The sequence below is a fragment of the Ammodytes marinus genome (genome assembly GCF_949987685.1).
Source record: "Ammodytes marinus genome assembly, chromosome: 1".
Classification (NCBI taxonomy): Eukaryota; Metazoa; Chordata; class Actinopteri; order Uranoscopiformes; family Ammodytidae; genus Ammodytes; species Ammodytes marinus.
The window spans coordinates 21967725-21987172 of NC_137230.1; the positions used below are offsets into that span (position 1 = coordinate 21967725).

Below are 19448 nucleotides of genomic sequence, written 5' to 3' on the forward strand. Positions count from 1 at the left end.
TAGGATGGATGCTAACATTATCTGGTTTCTAACTCTTTTGCCTAAAGTTTAGCTAACAAGCTAACGTTAGCTAGCTGCTGATAGCCATGGAACTATCTGCCTAGTTGACTGCTGATAGCCCATCTGGTTTATTTCCAATGTATAGTGTCATAATAGGTAACACTGCTGCTGCATCATGAGTAGTGAGTCCTACAAAAAAACACTCCAAAAGGTGATACGTTTTCAATGTGCAGAAAGTTTTGAACAATAAAGTAGAATAAATATTTGAATGCAATACAGAATGCCTCAGTGCTTTACTGATTTATATTCCATTAGATGTGTGTCAATGGGAGCTAGTTGTCTTTTCCTTAACTAGTCCACCATAAATAAATACAGAAGACACAAATTACTGCATACAAATTAACCAAAATGCACAAGCGGCCGAAATGGGTTTTCTCAGGAGAGTGGCTGGCGTCTCCCTTAGAGATAGGGTGAGAAGCTCAGTCATTCGTGAGGAACTCGGGGCAGAGCCGCTACTCCTTTGCGTTGAAAGGAGCCAGTTGAGGTGGTTCGGGCATCTGGTAAGGATGCCCCCAGGGCGCCTCCCTAGGGAGGTGTTCCAGGAGAGTCCAGCTGGAAGGAGGCCTCGGGGAAGACCCAGGACTAGGTGGAGAGATTATATCTCCACACTGGCCTGGGAACGCCTCGGGATCCCCCAGTCAGAGCTGGTTGATGTGGCCCGGGAAAGAGAAGTTTGGGGTTCCCTGCTCAAGCTGCTGCCCCCGCGACCCGATTTCGGATAAGCGGTTGAAGATGTATGTATGTATGTATGCACAAAATTAAGTGTTCGAACCTCAAATTTTTCTGGGGGACAACCCCCAGACCCCCGCTTTTAATGTGTCCCCCCAATGTTGAAATGAAACCTAGCCCTTCATTTATTAATTAAAATGTGTTAATTACACATTATTGGATGCAGACCAATACATGTAAACTTTAAAAATGCAAAGACGCTGGCCATTCGGCGGCCCCCGGTCCAATGTTGGGTTCCTAAATTGGCACTCAAAAGTTTGAGAACCCCTGGTATATACTGTATTTTTTTCCTATTTTAATTACTTTCTATAAATTGCTCAGATGCTTGCACTCAATCAAGAATAAAAATACATGTATGACATGTAAACATAATAGCCTGCCCATTTTCTGGACATGTTCTTCAATGGACAACTATTGTTTATTTTGAGAACATGTCCTGGTCTTGCAATGTGTTGAGTTACCTGCACATTTTTTAAAAGCCTTCCATTAATAATGTCCAATGAGTTATCATTGTGTTCATTTTTCATTCTTTCTTTATCCTTATTTTAACTAAGGTATATGTGGAGCTGCGTTTCACCCTGAGGGACTGCAACTCCATTCCTTGGGTGTCTGGTACCTGTAAGGAAACCTTCAACCTGTTTTACCTTCAGACAGCCGATCCACTCTCTGCAGGGGCACGGTTTCGGGCTGCTGACTATGCCAAGGTTGGTTTATCAGATGCCTATTTCACCAAAAAGAGTGATCTGTTACGCTACAGGTTTTCATTCAGTAGCTATGACCTGTGTTTATGAAATGTTTTTTGTTGGGCTCTAAGGTGGACACCATAGCGGCAGATGAGAGTTTTACACAGACGGATCTCGGAGATCGTGTTCTCCGCCTCAACACTGAGGTGAGGGAGGTGGGGCCGGTGACACAAAGGGGATTCTACTTGGCCTTCCAGGATGTTGGAGCTTGTATTGCTCTTGTTTCTGTCAAGGTCAGTGAACAGGATGGTGTATAAAAAGGGATTTTGACACAAGGATTCTCCGGATAACCCCGACTCCACCTTTTAATGTTTGCATCAAGTAAAGCAATAAACATGTCAATTGTATTATTTTTTTTACAAACCTGGCAGCAACTTCGATTCTTCTTCTTTATTTCCAAAAAAAAAGGTGTTCTACAAACGCTGCCCGTCCACTTTGAGGAACCTGGCAGCGTTTCCTGACACGGTGCCCCACATGGACTCATCCTCTCTGGTGGAAGTGAGGGGCGCGTGTCTGGAGAATGCAGAAGAGAGGGACACACCTAAGTTGTACTGTGGCGCCGATGGAGACTGGCTGGTACCGCTGGGCCGCTGTGTCTGCAGTATAGGCCACGAGGAGACCGATGGCTCATGTCGGGGTGAGTTGAGGTTGTTTTGGATGTTTTTGTGTGCATCTGTGTGTTTGAGTTTGTGTGTGTGTGTGTGTGTGTGTGTGTGTGTGTGTGTGATTATACTAATTTTAGAGCAGTTAATTTCACCAACAGTGTGGTAAAGGTGCAGATACAGAGGAGACAAGTAAAGAGAGAGAGAGAAATAGTGAGAAGAGAAGAGAGAAGAGAAGGCATTGCATCACATTGGAAGATCTCTAGGGGCTTCTGAGTCATCTGCAGGAGTTTGAGTTTACTGAGCTCCTGCTCTCATTCTGAGACCAACCTCATCTCGTCCTATCCATCCACATCTCTCTTCCTCTTTTTCCCAGCTCCATCTCCTCCCATCCTCTTCTCTCCTCTCTCCTCTCTCCTCACTTTGCTTACATCCCCCTTCTTTCTCCTTCGTCTATTTGCTCTCTTTCCATTCCTTTCTTTTAATGGCCACTCTTGCTGTCTCTCATTGCCATCCACTTCAGTGGGACTCCATCAATGCTTTGGTTTAAATGAGAAATGAATTTCTTGTAATTACAAGATAGTTTTTTTGGTGGTCCGGTGTTTACACGTCTACTGTTGTCTTGGTTAATATTATGCTGTGCTAGATAAACACACCATGCAAGTACTTTCATAAATACCAGATGCTCTCTAATTTGTGATATCAGCATTACCTAAATGTGGCCCATTGTCAGCAAAACAGATAAATGAAAAGTTAACGCAACTGTTGAGTTTGTTCCAGATAGTCTCTGGCCTGGTTTCTCAATTAGACTGTGCAGACAGACTGGGGGCTAGCTGGCTAATTGCCTTCATTTGTACATTTCACAGCTGATTTGGCTGGCACCTTAGCTTTTCTAAAACTCTCCCCAGCCCCTCTCTTTTATTTACGAGGCTCAGACTTACTCTTGTAATTAAGGCAGTGTTAAATTCGAGCCACAAGCTTGATTACAATTGAGGTGCACGTTGTGTAACTTGCTACATTTTTCAGAGTTTATAAATCGCAGCTGGTCAGGGTGAGATTCGTGTAGTCCCCCTGTGGTGATTTGGTCACCGGGGTTATTACAGAGAGAACTGCAACAGTCATTAGTACAGCTGATATATAGGACAGGCTGCAATATCTCCATTATTTGCTCCTTGGGATTTCATTTTTCTTTTTATCTTCTTCTCTTTCATCTGCTTTTTATTAATTTTTTCTTTCTTTCTCGCTTTCAATCATCTCAACGATACGTAGAATATAGTTAAACAACACAGACGACTGAGATTATTGAAGAGACGACAGTTTAGGAGGAGCCCTCTCTACTGCCCTTCATATAGTATGTCCTACATCTATATTCTCCCTATTTATCCCCTTCGGCTGACAGTGGCTGCTTCTTTTGACTGTACTGTAGCTGTAACAGTAATAAAGGAATCCAGACAGGAATCCCTACTGAACAACAAGGACAGCTACCATGGGTAAGAATGGCAAAACCTCTGCAGTTGACACATTGTATAGTGTGTCTCACAGTATATCTGTTCCTATTTTTTTAAAGTATTTGACAGAGCTACATTTTGAGGATGTTTCAGCATAGTTGAATACCAATACAACCAGCTTATTTTACCCCAATATCTAAAGGAAAAACTAATGTCTTTCTTTGTCTCTAATATACTGTATCTCTAATTCTCCCAGTATTATTGCCACACTAGTCTTGATTTTCAGCTATTAACTTGCAACAACCCCAGTACAACTTACTGGATCATTCATCATGCCTTACAGTACTCCAGGGCACAGTCAAAAGGAATGCATCGATCAGATACACATACGCTAGATAATTATCGATGCTGATATTAACCCAATTAATCTGAGGACATGAAGTCCATTTCATTAAAGAATTCAGTATTTCCACTATCAGCTACATTCATTTATTCAAAGCAGGCTGTGTCACATTAATCCCTGTCCTTATGTTACCTTACATACACAAAAGAGAACACTAGTTTAGAAGGTATTACGATCTACAAATAACTAAATTAAATTGTAATCAACCACAATAATAATGTAATACAGAGTAAAAAAAAACAATCAGCTGCCTATATTGGGGCTAAGGCTAATTAATGAGAGTGCTGCTTACGAGGGTTGTGATCCATAGTTGTACACAACTGCATAAATGGTTGTTGTAGCCTATAGCCATTTTAACAAATACAACAGTGATTAATCTATGATACTTACTGCAGGTGCAAGGTTAACAAAACACTACATACACCAAGTATATTTACCAAAAAGACTGCTCCTTAAATCTTTTTGTAGTATCTCGGGGAAAGGCAACCAGAGATGCTGCTACACTCTGTTGTGCTGCAGTGCAGGAGGTTCAGAAAATGTCAGTTAACACCTATAGAGAATAACCTGCTGTGCATTCTCAAATGGCATCTTTGAACTCATTAACGTTCCTATAGAAGAGGTGGTCAATAGCAACAGAACACTATGGCCTCGTAATTAAAGATTTATAGACCCCTTGCAATTAATGGGCAATTATTATTTTCTCTCATCAATAATTTCCGTAGGCCTTGCAGGGCTTACAGGCTGTGATAAAGATGTTCACATTGCAAGTAGTTGCAGGAAGTTTAGGCATGAACTTGCAGTGACTTCTGCTTTCTCCTCGTTTTCATTTTGGAACACTGCTTCAAAGGGTACTGTGATCAAAGCTGTCTGAGAGGCAGCATGGGGAAAGAGCAAAAGAGGGAGAACGAGGGGGGAGGGAGAGAGAGAGAGAAAAAAAGAGAGAGAGATAAAGAGAGAGAATAGGGAAAACCCCAGCGCTCCCAAATATAAGCAGCAGCTCTGCTCTTGCACGTCCGCCTTTCCCTCCCAGCTGCCTAAACAAAGGCATCAGCATTATCAAACCCTTCTTTCCACCCCAACAGCATTCTGCCAGCCTGTTTTGACATCTCAATCGAGTGCTTTATTATTCAATTCCTTTCATTTCGGTGTCAGCCACAAGAGGATTACGCACAGATAGACTGGTTATATCATGACCTAGATAGGGGAACATCATAGCGCTAATGCTATTTGTTCCACATCCTTTCGTCACACCATCGCATTCAGACGGAGGCAGTGGATTGTGGGAGAAGCTAATAGACGTTTGATCGAAATTTCAAAACAAAACAGAAATGCAGACAAGACCAAAAGCCGTATTTTTTTTTTTACATTCCATAGCAAAGATATTCTTTATTAAAATGATTTGGTTTCAACAAAACAACTTGTGCAGCTAACATCTCCTGTACTTTTCATAAAGCAGAATAACGCCATTAACAGTCCATCAGTGTTTTCCCCTCCTCTGTTTTTTTTTCCTGTGAAGCCGTCCGTGTCAAAGTTGTCCAGATATCGACCACACTTAGCTTGGCTCATCTCGTGACCTCTGCTGTCACAGGATTGATCATTCAGGAAAGGTAAAACTTTTGACCTCAAATCCGGGTAAAGTCCAAAAAAGAAAATGAGCAAATCAATAGATGTAGAGCCACTCTGCCCCCTCTTCTGTCCATTAAGCACTGCGTTGACTCTGGCCCTCTGAAGCAGCTCAGCCACACTAGGGCATCACTCATTCTCTGTGAACTTCCCATCTGCATATCAAAGCTGGGAGACCTGGGTAAACACAATCTCTGGCTCCCATCTGTTTCTGACAACACAAAAGTCAAAGAGAAAACTACCAACTTTAAGTAACCCAAACAACTCAACACCTCTCAGTTGGTAATTACACTCCTGCAAAGCGTGCAGGCAATGATGTACTTCCTCGGACCGAGCCATCGTAGGTCATCTAATGAAACTCGACCCTCAATTATTCTTGAGCACTATCCTCATAAACTTGAGCTAAAGTTTTTTCAGTGCAAGTTGTTTTGAAAAATGTCCTTTTTTGTAAGCTGCTTTGATCAATATTTTGGTAACACTTTACAATAAGGGTACATTAATTAATGGTTAGTTAATGCTTAATAAGGTTTAACTAAACATTAGTTAACTGTTAACTAATGTGTCTAGTAAGCATTTACTAATGGTATTCATGTTAACTAAGGTATTAATTACTACATTATGTAATGTTTATAAATATCCTATATTAACCTTAGTTAACCCATTAATGTGAGAGCCGTGTTTCCAAATAAAACTAAATATTCTAAATAAAATAAAATTTTCTTTCTTTTTTAAATTGTGACTGAATTGTGTTGATAACAGATTGTTGTCATGAATTGATTTCCAGTTGGAAATATTTTAGTATGTTTAATATTGTTATTATAGAGAATGTACACGGGTCACAAAGAGCTTTGTTGATTGATGGATTGTACTTAGGTAATCCTTATTCAGCACTATTTTGCATTTATTAAGTGTAACAAGTGATAAATGGTTCCCACTTTACAATAAGGGTCACAAATAACATTAAGAAATGGTTAATTATGCTTAAGTGATGCTTAATCAGCACTAGTATGCCTTTATTAGGTGTTAATTCATGAGAAATGGTTCTCACTTTACAATAAGGGTAACAAAGTCCATTAATAAATGGTTAATTACACTTAAGTAATGCCTATTATGGTTAATTATGCTTCAGTAATGCCTATTCAGCACTGGTGTGCATTTATTAAGTGTTACTTAATGGATAAATGGTTCCCACTTTTACAATAAGGGTCACAAAGAGCATTAATAAATGGTTAATTATGCTTAAGTAATGTTACAAAAATGACATTTGTTAACAGTTAATTAATGCTTATTATTATATTAATCAACTGTTGTTTCATGCTTAATTAATGGGTTAACTAAGGTTAATATAGGATATTTATAAACATTACATAATGTAGTAATTAATACCTTAGTTAACATGAATACCATTAGTAAATGCTTACTAGACACATTAGTTAACAGTTAACTAATGGTTAGTTAAACCTTATTAAGCATTAACTAACCATTAATTAATGTACCCTTATTGTAAAGTGTTACCAATATTTTAATGGATGTGTAATTTAAATGATCTCACTTTAATGATCCCTTGATTCTGCAATTCCCCTCGACTATAAAAAGTTTTACACCATCTTTTGTATTATTGTTTTTTTTTCTTTTCTTTTCCTCAACTTTTCTTATTCAGTTAATGATCTAATCAGCAAAGCTCAGCTCCAAATGAATGCTTATAGCTCCATATCTGATGTGTTTAAATAGGCAACTTTTGGCTTACACGTTTGCCATATGAAGTTTAGAATTTGATAATAGGCCTACACCAATCTCATGGTTGCAACTTGTTGTGTGGCCACACAACTAATTAAAACAGGTGTAAGTGATAAGTGAAGAGTTACATTTGAGCATCTCTGCTTTTTAGGAACAACTGTGTGACTTTTTATGGAACAATAAAAGTGAAAGCTTCACTTTGACTCAATATCAATTTCCCCTAATAGCTGTATTTAGCTTTGTTTTGGTTTCCATTGCTCCTGGCGGGACGTTTCTAGGTGTTAATCAATTGAGCAGTGCACGTGGAGAGTGTTGAACCCTCAACCAATAACAGCGCGAGGCTCAGGCTGCTGCCCCGGTGCTACACGCTGCAGCCGAATGACTAGGCGCTCGTCAATCTCTCATACAGCAGAGCACAGAGCAGCAACCCCTCCCCTATCCATTTCCTTAGCTTTGGATGGCTCAGTTGCCAAAGCTGATAGGTAGGCTATCTCTCCGTGTGACCACCCTCTAGAGAATTTCCCCTGTGCGCCAGAGGATCGCGAGGGGTCCGTAGGGGTTCCGCTGGAGGTTCAAGAAGGGGCGGCAAAGTGGGGGGATAGTGCAAATTACCGGGGAGGAGCTATGGGTGGAGCTATGTCTGAATCTTATGTTTACAAAACAAAACCAACAGGTGATACTAAATGAAGAAACTAAGGCAGCCATATAACCAAACCAGTACCTGCAAGAGAGGAGAGGACAGACTGTTAGTGAGAGCCAGGGCTTTAAAGATTGGGAACACAGGGCCTAGGTGGTCCCAGTTGGCAATGCGATCCCTGGCAACGTCCCGTCAGTAAAGGAAACTAAAAGACCGGTTTAAAGGGAATGATAATAATAAAATGATAATAAAAAAATAATCTGTAGAATTTTTGAAAATGAGAATATAAGGATAACTTCCAGCCATACAGCTATGAACTTTTAAAATTAGGGCTGTCAAATTGACGCGTTAATCACAGAAACATTTACGCGATTAAAAAAATTAATGCAGATTAATCGCGCTTCTATAGTGCCCTTTGACCCAGTGCAAAAGAGGTGAGATGATAGCTCAACTGCACCTGTAGTTTGCCGACACAGCCCGCACGGGTTTAAAGAGTAAAGAAAGAAGCATAGAGAGGCCTCTATGGACGTTTTATGGGAAGCTTCGGGCAAATAAGCATGAAGGTAGGAAGTTATCTTATGTTATTCTCGGCAGTGTCTGTGCATTATTGATTTAGTGGGTGCCTAATTAACAATGTAGGTTCAAAACTCTCAGTATCTCTTGTGGTAAGAAAAGTCAAGCAAACGGTGATATTGTGTATAGCATCAGGTTTATTTTCAATCAAGATAGCAAGAATTCTCCGCGGAGAGGCCACTGGTTCAAACACACGTGAGGTGTAACAAGAAGTGGCAACATGTCCTTCAAGTCATGAACTATTTAAGGACATGTAATTGGGAGACAGACAGGTAGGGCTGGGTGGGGGGAAGGAGGGGAAGACAGGTTGGGAGACAGACAGGTCTTGAGATATACATTCATATTATAATCGTGGGTGGGGCAGGCTGCCCCAGAACAGCAGGAGGCTGTCTGCAGGAACAATGTCTTCTTTCAAATGTATAGTCAGGTTGGTTCCACACGGGAGATTGAGGGGGGAATGGTTGAACCTACATTTCAGTTAATCAGTTTACACTAAAACACAGTCAATGTATGTTTATACAGGTTTGTAGCAAATGTTTCCTATTTCATTAATAAGCATTCTAACATTTGAGTCCAGACATACATCATATACAAAATCTGCCACTACACTCTCAATCTTCCGTCTCACTTTTGTTTGCTAGCTTAATTGCATAAACGGACCCCCCCCCCCGCCCCCCACTCCCGAGAGAGAGAGAGAAACAAACTGTAGGCTATACAGCTGTTTATAAACAGGCATAAAAGTGTCATATAAGTATGCGATTAATTTAGATTAATGAATCACAGAGCCTGTAATTAATTAGATTAATTGTTTTAATCGCTTGACAGCCCTATTTAAAATACTTCTGCACAGTGTCTGCATCACTGTTGAATGTTTTGTGTGTGGAGTATTTTGATCTGATCGGGAATATATATTTTGTGCCAATATTCTTCCTTTCATGAATAAGAATGTGCTCCATGACAAAAAGCCAAACAACTGATGGTGATCAAAGTGGATCTCATTATCTATGTGTGTGTGTGTGTGTGTGTGTGTGATGTGGGATGTGCAAACTTTTTGATAGAAATAGTGGTACGAGTATTGTAATTGCTTTTTGGTGTGATCTTCCCAGTGTATACCAGAGAGCGGGGAGCAGCTGGAAACTCAAATGAATCTGTGTGTTTGTTGCCTTTGGCAGGCGCTCAGCTTAGCAGGAAAGTAATATCCAAGTGAATGAGGAGGCTCAAAAATTGGAAGCTGGATGACAAATTACTCTCCTTATGAGGAGCTCAGCAGCAACATGAGTTTGGTGAGGATGTCTGTCTGTGTCTGTCTTTCATCTCAAACCTTTTACTTATTTATTTATACTCAGTTATGTCCACCTTTTTAAGCAGATCGTTTTTCCCACTTGTATCTCTTTGCTTCTTGCATATGCCCGTTGTGCTCTAACTTCCATGTTATACTGGCACACTAAACTGCACTGGTGGTGCCCACAACAGCTCCCTGCAGTTCACAACTGTATTGGGGTTAAACTGATGATTGTAGCTAATGTATGCTGGTACTGAAATAGAATGTACAGACACCTAAAAGCCACACACAATGATTATTCTTCATGGTCAAGGTAAAGCCTACAACTAAACTTACAGGGATATCATGATACAATTTCAGATTGCTGACAACGAACAATCTCATATTGATTTATCATTGATGAAAAATACTATGTTTAAGGTCATGAGCTATATCCAAATCTGAAGGAGGAAAACGAGAGCATATGCATTTTCTTCTCAACATTATTATCCAGGCTGCACTTACAGAACCCCATTAGTTGGTCCGCATTACAATCAGAGGGATTTGGTGCATCTACAGTTACTGAATGTATTGAATTGGAACTACATTACTGCATGGATAAATGCACAAGGTGCAATTTTATATAATTTACTTTATTTCAACAACAATGCTTCATTTTGTATTGGGTAGCACTTGGACACCAGACACAGTACGCACATATCACTGCGTAATAAAAAGGGCTACAATCAACCATACATAGTATATAAAATCAACAGAAGGAATAATGGAATTGCTTCTCAATGGAGACATTAATGGATCAGAAAATAACAGACAATGTAATGTGGTATGTTACTGATGATGTTAGGAAAAAAATAAATTAATGTGGTTAGCTTTGTGATTTTTACTGAACCTTGGGGAAACTGTTCAAATGCTGAAATTATATACAGTAATCCTTGAAGTTTTTATTTATTTAAAAAAAACATTTTTACCTCTCTTTATCCTTGCATTTTCTGTCTTATAGCTAGCACATTTATTTAATAATTTTGAAATGATTACCCCACCCAAACAGATACATTCTCATATAAATCATTCTGCGATAAAATTACCCTCAGATTCCCAGAACACTATATAATTGCACTTAGTGCTTTATTTTTCTCTGCTGAGAAAAGTCCGGGGAGAAGGAGGCAATCTGCAATGGTTTTGCCATATTCTGATAAGCCTTAAGGGAAAGGGCAAAAGAGAGGAAAGCAGGAGGAGAGATGAGTAAAGGAAGAATATTTGAAGGAAGACGGAAAAAAATCAAGAAAAAGTTAAAATGTTGGCAGTGCGACACATTTGGATTAAAATTGCAGAGATAGGGAAAGGAGCATTGGGTGAATTGATGGGGGAAAATAAATGTGAAGGTAAAACAGGAGAACTGGAGGATGTAATGAGGTGAGAATGTGAACCAAGGTAAGGATGGAAAACTGAAGAATACTTAGGTCAGCAGAATGTAACATGCAAGTGGGTGGAGGTTTCAGACTGTAAGCAGGTTATAAATGCATTTCATAATGCATTATTTGTATGGTAATAGCTCTTTTTTTAAACCAGCCTGTCTATCTATGCAGACTTCCCTCTGGCTGTATTCAAGGTAATGTGAAAATGAGGACTCTATTAAACCTGAAGATTAATACAATGGACTCCAGTCTTTTCAACAGCTAAATCATCATAATTTACACCTGAATTTACTATCTACACCACTGACATTTTTATACTAAAGTATTAAATGTGTTTTGTTTGGATAATGTAAGACAATATCACATATCCCTGTGCTAGATTTTGATTAAAGCTGTAATAGTGACACTATATTCCACATCAAATAATAGTAATCTGTATGCTAAGTTACTTTATTAGTCAATGGCTACATTGAAACGTGTCTTTTTGCATATCCCCTTGCAAGTTACCACACTTCTGAGGGTGTCCTTGTGCAGGGTCAGTCACAGTGCAGAGCCCCTGGAGGGCAGTTCGGGGTTAAGTGCCTTGCTCAAGTAGCCTGGTCCTACCAGACCATCGTACTTCATTTCATTTGTACAGAAGGTCTGGAATTGCTCAATTGACTAACGTATAGGGGAGAACGGGGTAATTTGTCACACGGGTTGGTTGTCACAATCGTTATATCTTGGAACCAGAAGGCTCTGTCTGTGAAATTTTGGTATGTAATTATCCAGAATTGGGATCAGAGGTCACCTACATAGTCTTCCTTGGAGTTAGACTGCTGACATTGAGGTGAGAGGACTGTTTGTGTTTTTCATGTCAAATTGAAAATATTTAGCTCAGTATTTTTCTTCTAGGCTTTTACACAATGGGTTCATAACAAAACAGTTGTTACCCATAACAAGTGTGAAGGGTAAACTATAGTTTAGATTGTGGTTAGCAAGCTAATTAGTTGTCAGATGGTTGTTGGCCTTGATGCTAGCAAGAAATTCAAGTTGGGGTTGGTCGTCACATTTTTTGGGGGGTTGGTTGTCACATGTTATCCAAAGGCTACAGCCAGTAAAGGAACCCAATAATGAAATAAATTGTCAAGCTGTATCCTCACCGACACCCCAGAGAAGGAGAGAATAGAGCAGGAAAAGGCAGCTAGCATGCAAAAGAAAAAAAGGGCAACAAAATCAAAACAACCCAGTGCATCCCAAACTAGACCAGTTGCCAAGGCTACAGTAACGGCCCCCACACACATCCTGCGTCCAGGGCCGACGGACTGGGTAGAAAAGTGATACAGTCGTGGGGGGGCCCAAGGCAGAGGGGGGCCCATAATTTTTTTTTTATTTTATTTTTTTTTTAAACAAGCTAAATGTGGGGCCCCGATCTTTGAAGGCCCTGAACAATGCCATTCCAAAAAAAGAAATAATTGACTGGCTCATGATAGGCCCCTGACCCTTGCAAGGAGATCAGGGGACTGCTCATGACTAAGCCATGTATGCGGGAGAGTAAGCAGGAGCAAGCCAACATTGAATTGAACTGGTGGCGAAAATAAACGCAGCGATGTTTCTATGGGGATATTTAGCTGTACAGAAATAAGTGCTGGCAAAGCTAGGACAGTTTAAGACTCCACATCACTGTGGCAACACAACCTATCTATCAGCTCAGACAGCGCAAAGAAAAGTCTGATGAATACATGAGAGTGATGGCCCCTGCAAGTTTCAGTAAGTTTAAAGAAGTGCCACACTGTTACTGTCTTTGAAATGCATTTAGACATTTTAAGGGGAAAACACATTGTATTTATTATTTCAACTATTGAGTTATTTGTAGAACAGCATGCTAGTGTAGGCCAACAAGATTGATTTTCTGAATTTTCAATGCTGCTTTATTTTTATGTTTTAAATTGGGAAAGACATGTTCCAAAACAACCTGTATTTAAAAAGAAATCAAGCAAGTAGGCTAATAATAACCATTAATGAATTATAGGCTATCGCATCACAGTAGGCCTATTGTCCACAATAATCACAGCCCCCCATCCATAAAGGAACTTTAAAAAGTTTAATTTGCACTTGATGTGCCTACACAAATGTATGGTCTATTATTTGTATTTAGTGTGTCTGCATAGTATTGCACAAAAACAGTAGAAGTTTTCTTTAATTGTGTTTTGTACTGTCTGTAAAATTATACTTGCACATAGCAAACAAAATTGCACATCTGTATTCAAATAAACAGTTGTTTATTTCTATAGTGCGCATTGGCATCTTTGAGCAAAATACCCCCAAAATTTTCGCCTCCTGTGACCCTGCCCAGTGACCACCTTGACTAAGACATATTATGGGGGAAACACCGGTAAAAGTAATGATTTGGTCATTCATCAGATGAAATATTGTGGAGTTGTCTGGCTCAGAGAGACATGTGTATTGTAAGACCGCTTTTCAGGGGGCCCATCAGGACTTTTTGTATAGGGGCCCAGAATTTGGTGCTACGCCCCTGCCTGCGTCTACCTCTGGAGCGTGTCGCGTTACCTTACTGCTGCCTCTCTCGGACTTTTCTCCGACACACTTGCAATGTCTCAGCAGCTGCTGCTGCTGCAGCGCTGCTTCTAAAAGCCCTATCTTTCTACATAGAGTTTTCATAGATAATTCCCATTAAAAAGGAAGTTATTTCATGTCATCTATGATGCATATGATTTATATTGAGTCTGGACAGTAATCCGTGCGCCCCATTGCCATTTTTTTTCTTTTTTTTGCCATATTTTCGCTTGTTGGAAGTTTTATTTTGAAGGGGACACACCAGGAAATGGTGAAACTACAGCGAAAGCTGCCAGTATGAAGTCAATATGACTCTCAGCAGAGTATTTCAAAAATCACTTTACTGATTTATACGGGAGAGAGAGAGGGGGGTGTGGTCGGGGAAGAAGAAGGCCGTAGACACAGATAGAGCAACGGAAAACTGTTGCGCTCATCATGATCTTTTTTATTTCTTCACTATATTGGATCTCTATATGTGTCATTTATCCAAAAATGAAATGCCAGAACTAATTGAAAATTAGGTTTTAAATCCCTCGGATTTTGATTGCACAATTAAATTGTGAAATAAAGGGATTATTCGCGTATACGACTGAGGGATGTTTTATTTTGAAATAAACACACCGGGTAAACGTGTAACTAGAGTGAATGCTGCTAGTATGACTGTCAGCAGAGTATTTCTCTATCAGTTAAAGCACAGAGACGCGAGAGAGACGCGCTGCTCTCAGAAAAAAAATAGGCGAACCTCCTGAGGTGAAGGGGAGCGTCGCTGCAGACGTGCCTCCGACGCGCCTCAGCAGTGCGTCTGAGGTTGGATGTGTGCTCGCTCTACGTTGATTTCACAGTCTGTGACAAAAAGTCAGACGCAGACGCGAGGTAGACGCGCAGTAGAGGTAGGATGTGTGTGGGGGCCGTAAGTTATGTAGGCCTATTTGTCAACTTGACAATGCAATTACATGTTCAAATTTAGTTCTACTTTCTTTCCTTCTTTTTATGATTATTCCCATTAAGATAACATTGTGACAAACAACCCCATAGTGTGTGACAACCGACCCCTTGATGGGGTTGGTTATCACAATGTGTAAGGGTGTCTTTGATGATTAATTTCTTCTTTATTACAATAAGATAGAAAAAGTGAGGGGTACACATTTCAAGCCAACACCTTAAGCTTCAATTTAATGTAGGAATGACTATTGAAAGATGTTTTGGTGATGAGCAATTTTCACGTAAAAAGTGTGCCTACTTACCCCGTTCTCCCCTACTCACTTGAAGGCGTGTGTCTGTTGAAGTTTAAAACTATTGGATCTGCCCAGTGCCACTCTGGATCTGCCAACCAATTGCATAACGTTTGGTCGTGACGTACAGTATGTCATGCACCTTATGCAACTGAAACTGCCGCACGATTGGTTTTATGTTTCAGCAAAGAATCCCTGTCAAGCTTCAGAGATCTTAAGCAGACAGATGATTACTGTTTCAGAATGGCTACAAAGGAATCACTTAACACTTAATCACACAAAAACAGTATCAATGTGCTTCTCAATAAGAAAGAAAGTCCTAGAGAAATTTGACATCACTATAGATAGTAAAGCAATTGAGGTGGTAAATGAGTTTAAATATCTAGGTATAACTCTAAATCCTCAACTTAAGTTTGACTCACATATAAAGAAGCTATCTAAAACTGTAAAAACTAGTCTGAACTGCTTTAGACTTATCAGGTCATGCCTCTCCTTTAAGGCATCTCATTTGTATCTGCATGCCATGGTTTTTTCACATCTATCCTATTGCATCACTGCCTGGGGCCAGGCCACTGAGTCAGCTACTAGACCTCTATTCTCACTCTATAAACAAGCTTTAAAAATTTTAGACCAGAAGCCACAGAAATGGCACCATTGTAAAATTATTGAGAAATACAATTTGTTGACTTTTTCCAACTTTATAAAATTCTGTTCCTTGAAAGTTGTTTTAAGTGCCTAAATGGACTGGCCCCACAAGCAATGTCTCAGATCTTTAAAAAGACTGACAACTGCCGGACAATGACAAGGAGTATAACCAAACAAAACTGTAAAGTTCGAAGATGCAGGACAACATTTGGCCAATTATCGTGTGCAATCAGTGCAAGGTACACACCTATGGAATTCTCTACCATCAGAGATTAAATCCCAAACAGAACTAAAGAGTTTTAGTGTGAAAGTTAAACAGTGGCTCAAGCAGCAGCAGAAATGTGAACATTAACGTCTCTCAAGTTATTTTAATAGAGCACTTTACTAATGTTTAATGCTAAATTTAATTATGTTTTAATCTGAAATGTATAACTACAGCTGTGTGTATTGACTCATGGTACCTATTAATTGTATTATTCACTGTATCTCTATCACTGCATTTATTGTATTTAGTATCTTTGATTGTATTTTAAAGCCTGACCCAGGGACAAAGACTGCAAATTAGCTGAAGCTAGACGTCTTATATGCATCACATTTTCCCATTTTTTTGTGGCAATGTTGTATTTATTGTCCCTGTCAAATAAAATGTTATTATTATTATTGTTATATTATCAGTAGTGGAATTCCCAAAAAGTTTATTTGCCGATTACATGCAGAGCGAGTGACTGAGAGATCGCTTTATGAAACGTGCACACTATTTAAGTGATCACTGTATGAATAAAGACCGATTTAACACTTACTACACTCAACAAAAATATAAATGCAACACTTTTGTTTTTGCTCCCATTTTTCATGAGATGGACTTAAAGATCTAAAATTCATTCCAGATACACAATATTACCATTTCTCTCAAACATTGTTCACAAATCTGTCTAAATGTGTGATAGTGAGCACTTCTGCTTTGCTGAGATAATCCATCCCACCTCACAGGTGTGCCACATCAAGATGCTGATCTGACATCATGATTAGTGCACAGGTGTGCCTTAGACTGTCCACATTAAAAGGCCACTCTGAAATGTGCATTGTTTTGCTTTATTGGGGGTCTGGGGACTCAGAACCAGTCAGTATCTGGTGTGACCACCATTTGCCTCATGCAGTGCAACACATCTTCTTCGCATAGAGTTTCAATTGTGGCCTGTGGAATGTTGGTCCACTCCTCTTCAATGGCTGTGCGAAGTTGCTGGATATTAGTGGGAAGTGGTGCACGCTGTCGTATACGCCGGTCAAGCACATCCCAAACATGCTCAATGGGTGACATGTCCGGTGAGTATGCTGGCCATGCAAGAACTGGGACATTTTCAGCTTCCAAGAATTGTGTACAGATCCTTGCAACATGCATTATCTTGCTGAAACGTGAGGTGATGTTCATGGATGTATGGCACAACAATGGGCCTCAGGATCTCATCACGGTATCTCTGTGCATTCAAAATGCCTTCAATAAAATGCACCTGTGTTCTTCGTCCATTACAGATGCCTGCCCATACCATAATCCCACCACGACCATGGGCCACTCGATCCACAACATTGACATCAGCAAAGCGCTCACCCACACGACGCCACACACGCTGTCTGCCATCTGCCCTGAACAATGTAAACCGAGATTCATCCGTGAAGAGAACACCTCTCCAACGTGCCAGACGCCATCGAATGTGAGCATTTGCCCACTCAAGTCTGTTACGGCGACGAGCTGGAGTCAGGTCAAGACCCCGATGAGGACGACGAGCATGCAGTTGAGCTTCCCTGAGACGGTTTCTGACAGTTTGTGCAGAAATTGTTTGGTTATGCAAACCAATTGTTTCAGCAGCTGTCTCAGTGGCTGGTCTCAGACGATCTTGGAGGTGAACCTGCTGGATGTGGAGGTCCTGGGCTGGTGTGGTTACACGTGGTCTGCGGTTGTGAGGCCGGTTGGATGTACTGCCATATTCTCTGAAACGCCTTTGGAGACGGCTTATGGTGGAGAAATGAACATTCAATGCACGAGCAACAGATCTGGTTGACATTCCTGCTGTCAGCATGCCAATTGCACGCTCCCTCAATGCTTGTGGCATCTGTGGCATTTTGCTGTAAGACAAAACTGCACATTTCAGGGTGGCCTTTTATTGTGGACAGTCTAAGGCACACCTGTGCACTAATCATGATGTCAGATCAGCATCTTGACGTGGCACACCTGTGAGGTGGGATGGATTATCTCAGCAAAGCAGAAGTGCTCACTATCACACATTTAGACAGATTTGCGAACAATGTTTGAGAGAAATGGTAATATTGTGTATCTGGAATGAATTTTAGATCTTTAAGTCCATCTCATGAAAAATGGGAGCAAAAACAAAGGTGTTGCGTTTATATTTTTGTTGAGTGTATATTAACATAAATACATCGCTTACTTCACCTTTAAGATACCATATGACAATAACATGTGAGAATTGTTTTTATATGTAATACCTGAATTAATACAAACTTTCATGCCACAACCAAGAATTTACTTTTGTTCACCATGTTTCTGGGTTTCTGACGTCAAATTTGGCAAGTAGTGTTCCAAAGTTTTGGTCAACTCTGGTATGCAACTTGAGAGGCCATTCACGTCAAATCTTCCTGTCTGGAACTCCTTATTCCAATTACTCCAACACCACATGAATGCAGCATTAGTGAGCTAATAAGCGGGTGGCAGTGATCCATATTACCTCTAGAAATAAGGTCAGGCAGGTGAGAAGTGAAGCAGCTGGGGCTTTGAAATAAATGTAAGTGTGCTGATGGAAATGCAATTATGTGAGGAACATTAACCTTGTCCAAATAAACACCTCTCTTTTCCTCCAGCTTGTAAGCCTGGCTTCTTCAAGGCGTATGCTGGCAACACTAAATGCTCCAAGTGCCCTCCACATAGCTCCAGCCATGACCAGGCCGCCACCATCTGTCACTGTGACAAAGGCTTCTACAGGGCAATCAAAGACTCCTCCGCCATGGCTTGCACAAGTTAGTAGAGTCATTTATGGCATTCTTGATTTTGTTTCTTGATTTTTGCATGTATTTCAGTCAGTGGTGCCATGTTTCCCCTATCCATCTGCTTTTTATTTGAATTTAGTAATTGGATTGAGCTAAATTGAACTGTATGCCGCCATACCTTAGTTTAAAGAAAACTGTTGAAAAATAACTGTTATGATCCACCCCATGTATACACATGAAAAATATTAGAAAGTAAAATGCAAAACATTAAACACTTAGGAGCACTTGTAAAGCTTACCACCCACTCAACTTCTGTTCTGATCACTTTGCCAAATCAGACATTGTAATTGTCAGAAGTGAAATTGACACATAGACTCTTGGACCAAAATACTAAGGATATATTGAAAGCCAACCACCCACACGCACTACTAATTCAATCGTGCTCACTTGCTGTTAAAATGCCATTGTTGGTTACCATGTGCCCTCTTAGGTTCATCCTTGAGGTCAAATTGGTGGGGCATACTTAAAGCTGTACTCAGCGATGTTACAGGACGCTTGTTGATATTTAAACTGAGCTGATGACAACACAGTTTCACTCCCAGAACTGGGCATGGCGCTTACAAAAACGCTGTGAGAATCGGGATGCATACTGAAAGCATTTTTACTCACAGGGCCCTTTGGGTAAATACTTAAGTGAATAGACGGCTGGAGAACTAGCTCTGACCCTCAAATATCGCTGTGGATGGAATTACATTGGAATAAGTTG

General features: G+C 40.2%; 1 protein-coding gene across 1 annotated transcript in view; it reads left to right on the forward strand.

The window, feature by feature from the left end:
• LOC307255264 (ephrin type-A receptor 6-like) overlaps positions 1 to 19448 on the forward strand; it is a gene marked incomplete at both ends in the record, with an annotated part of 58180 nt that overhangs the window by 18098 nt on the left and 20634 nt on the right. Inside the window, 4 exon segments of the mRNA XM_080033926.1 lie at positions 1344 to 1493; positions 1604 to 1765; positions 1941 to 2169; positions 18557 to 18712. Of these exon segments, the coding sequence (XP_079890052.1) occupies positions 1344 to 1493; positions 1604 to 1765; positions 1941 to 2169; positions 18557 to 18712 (697 nt within the window).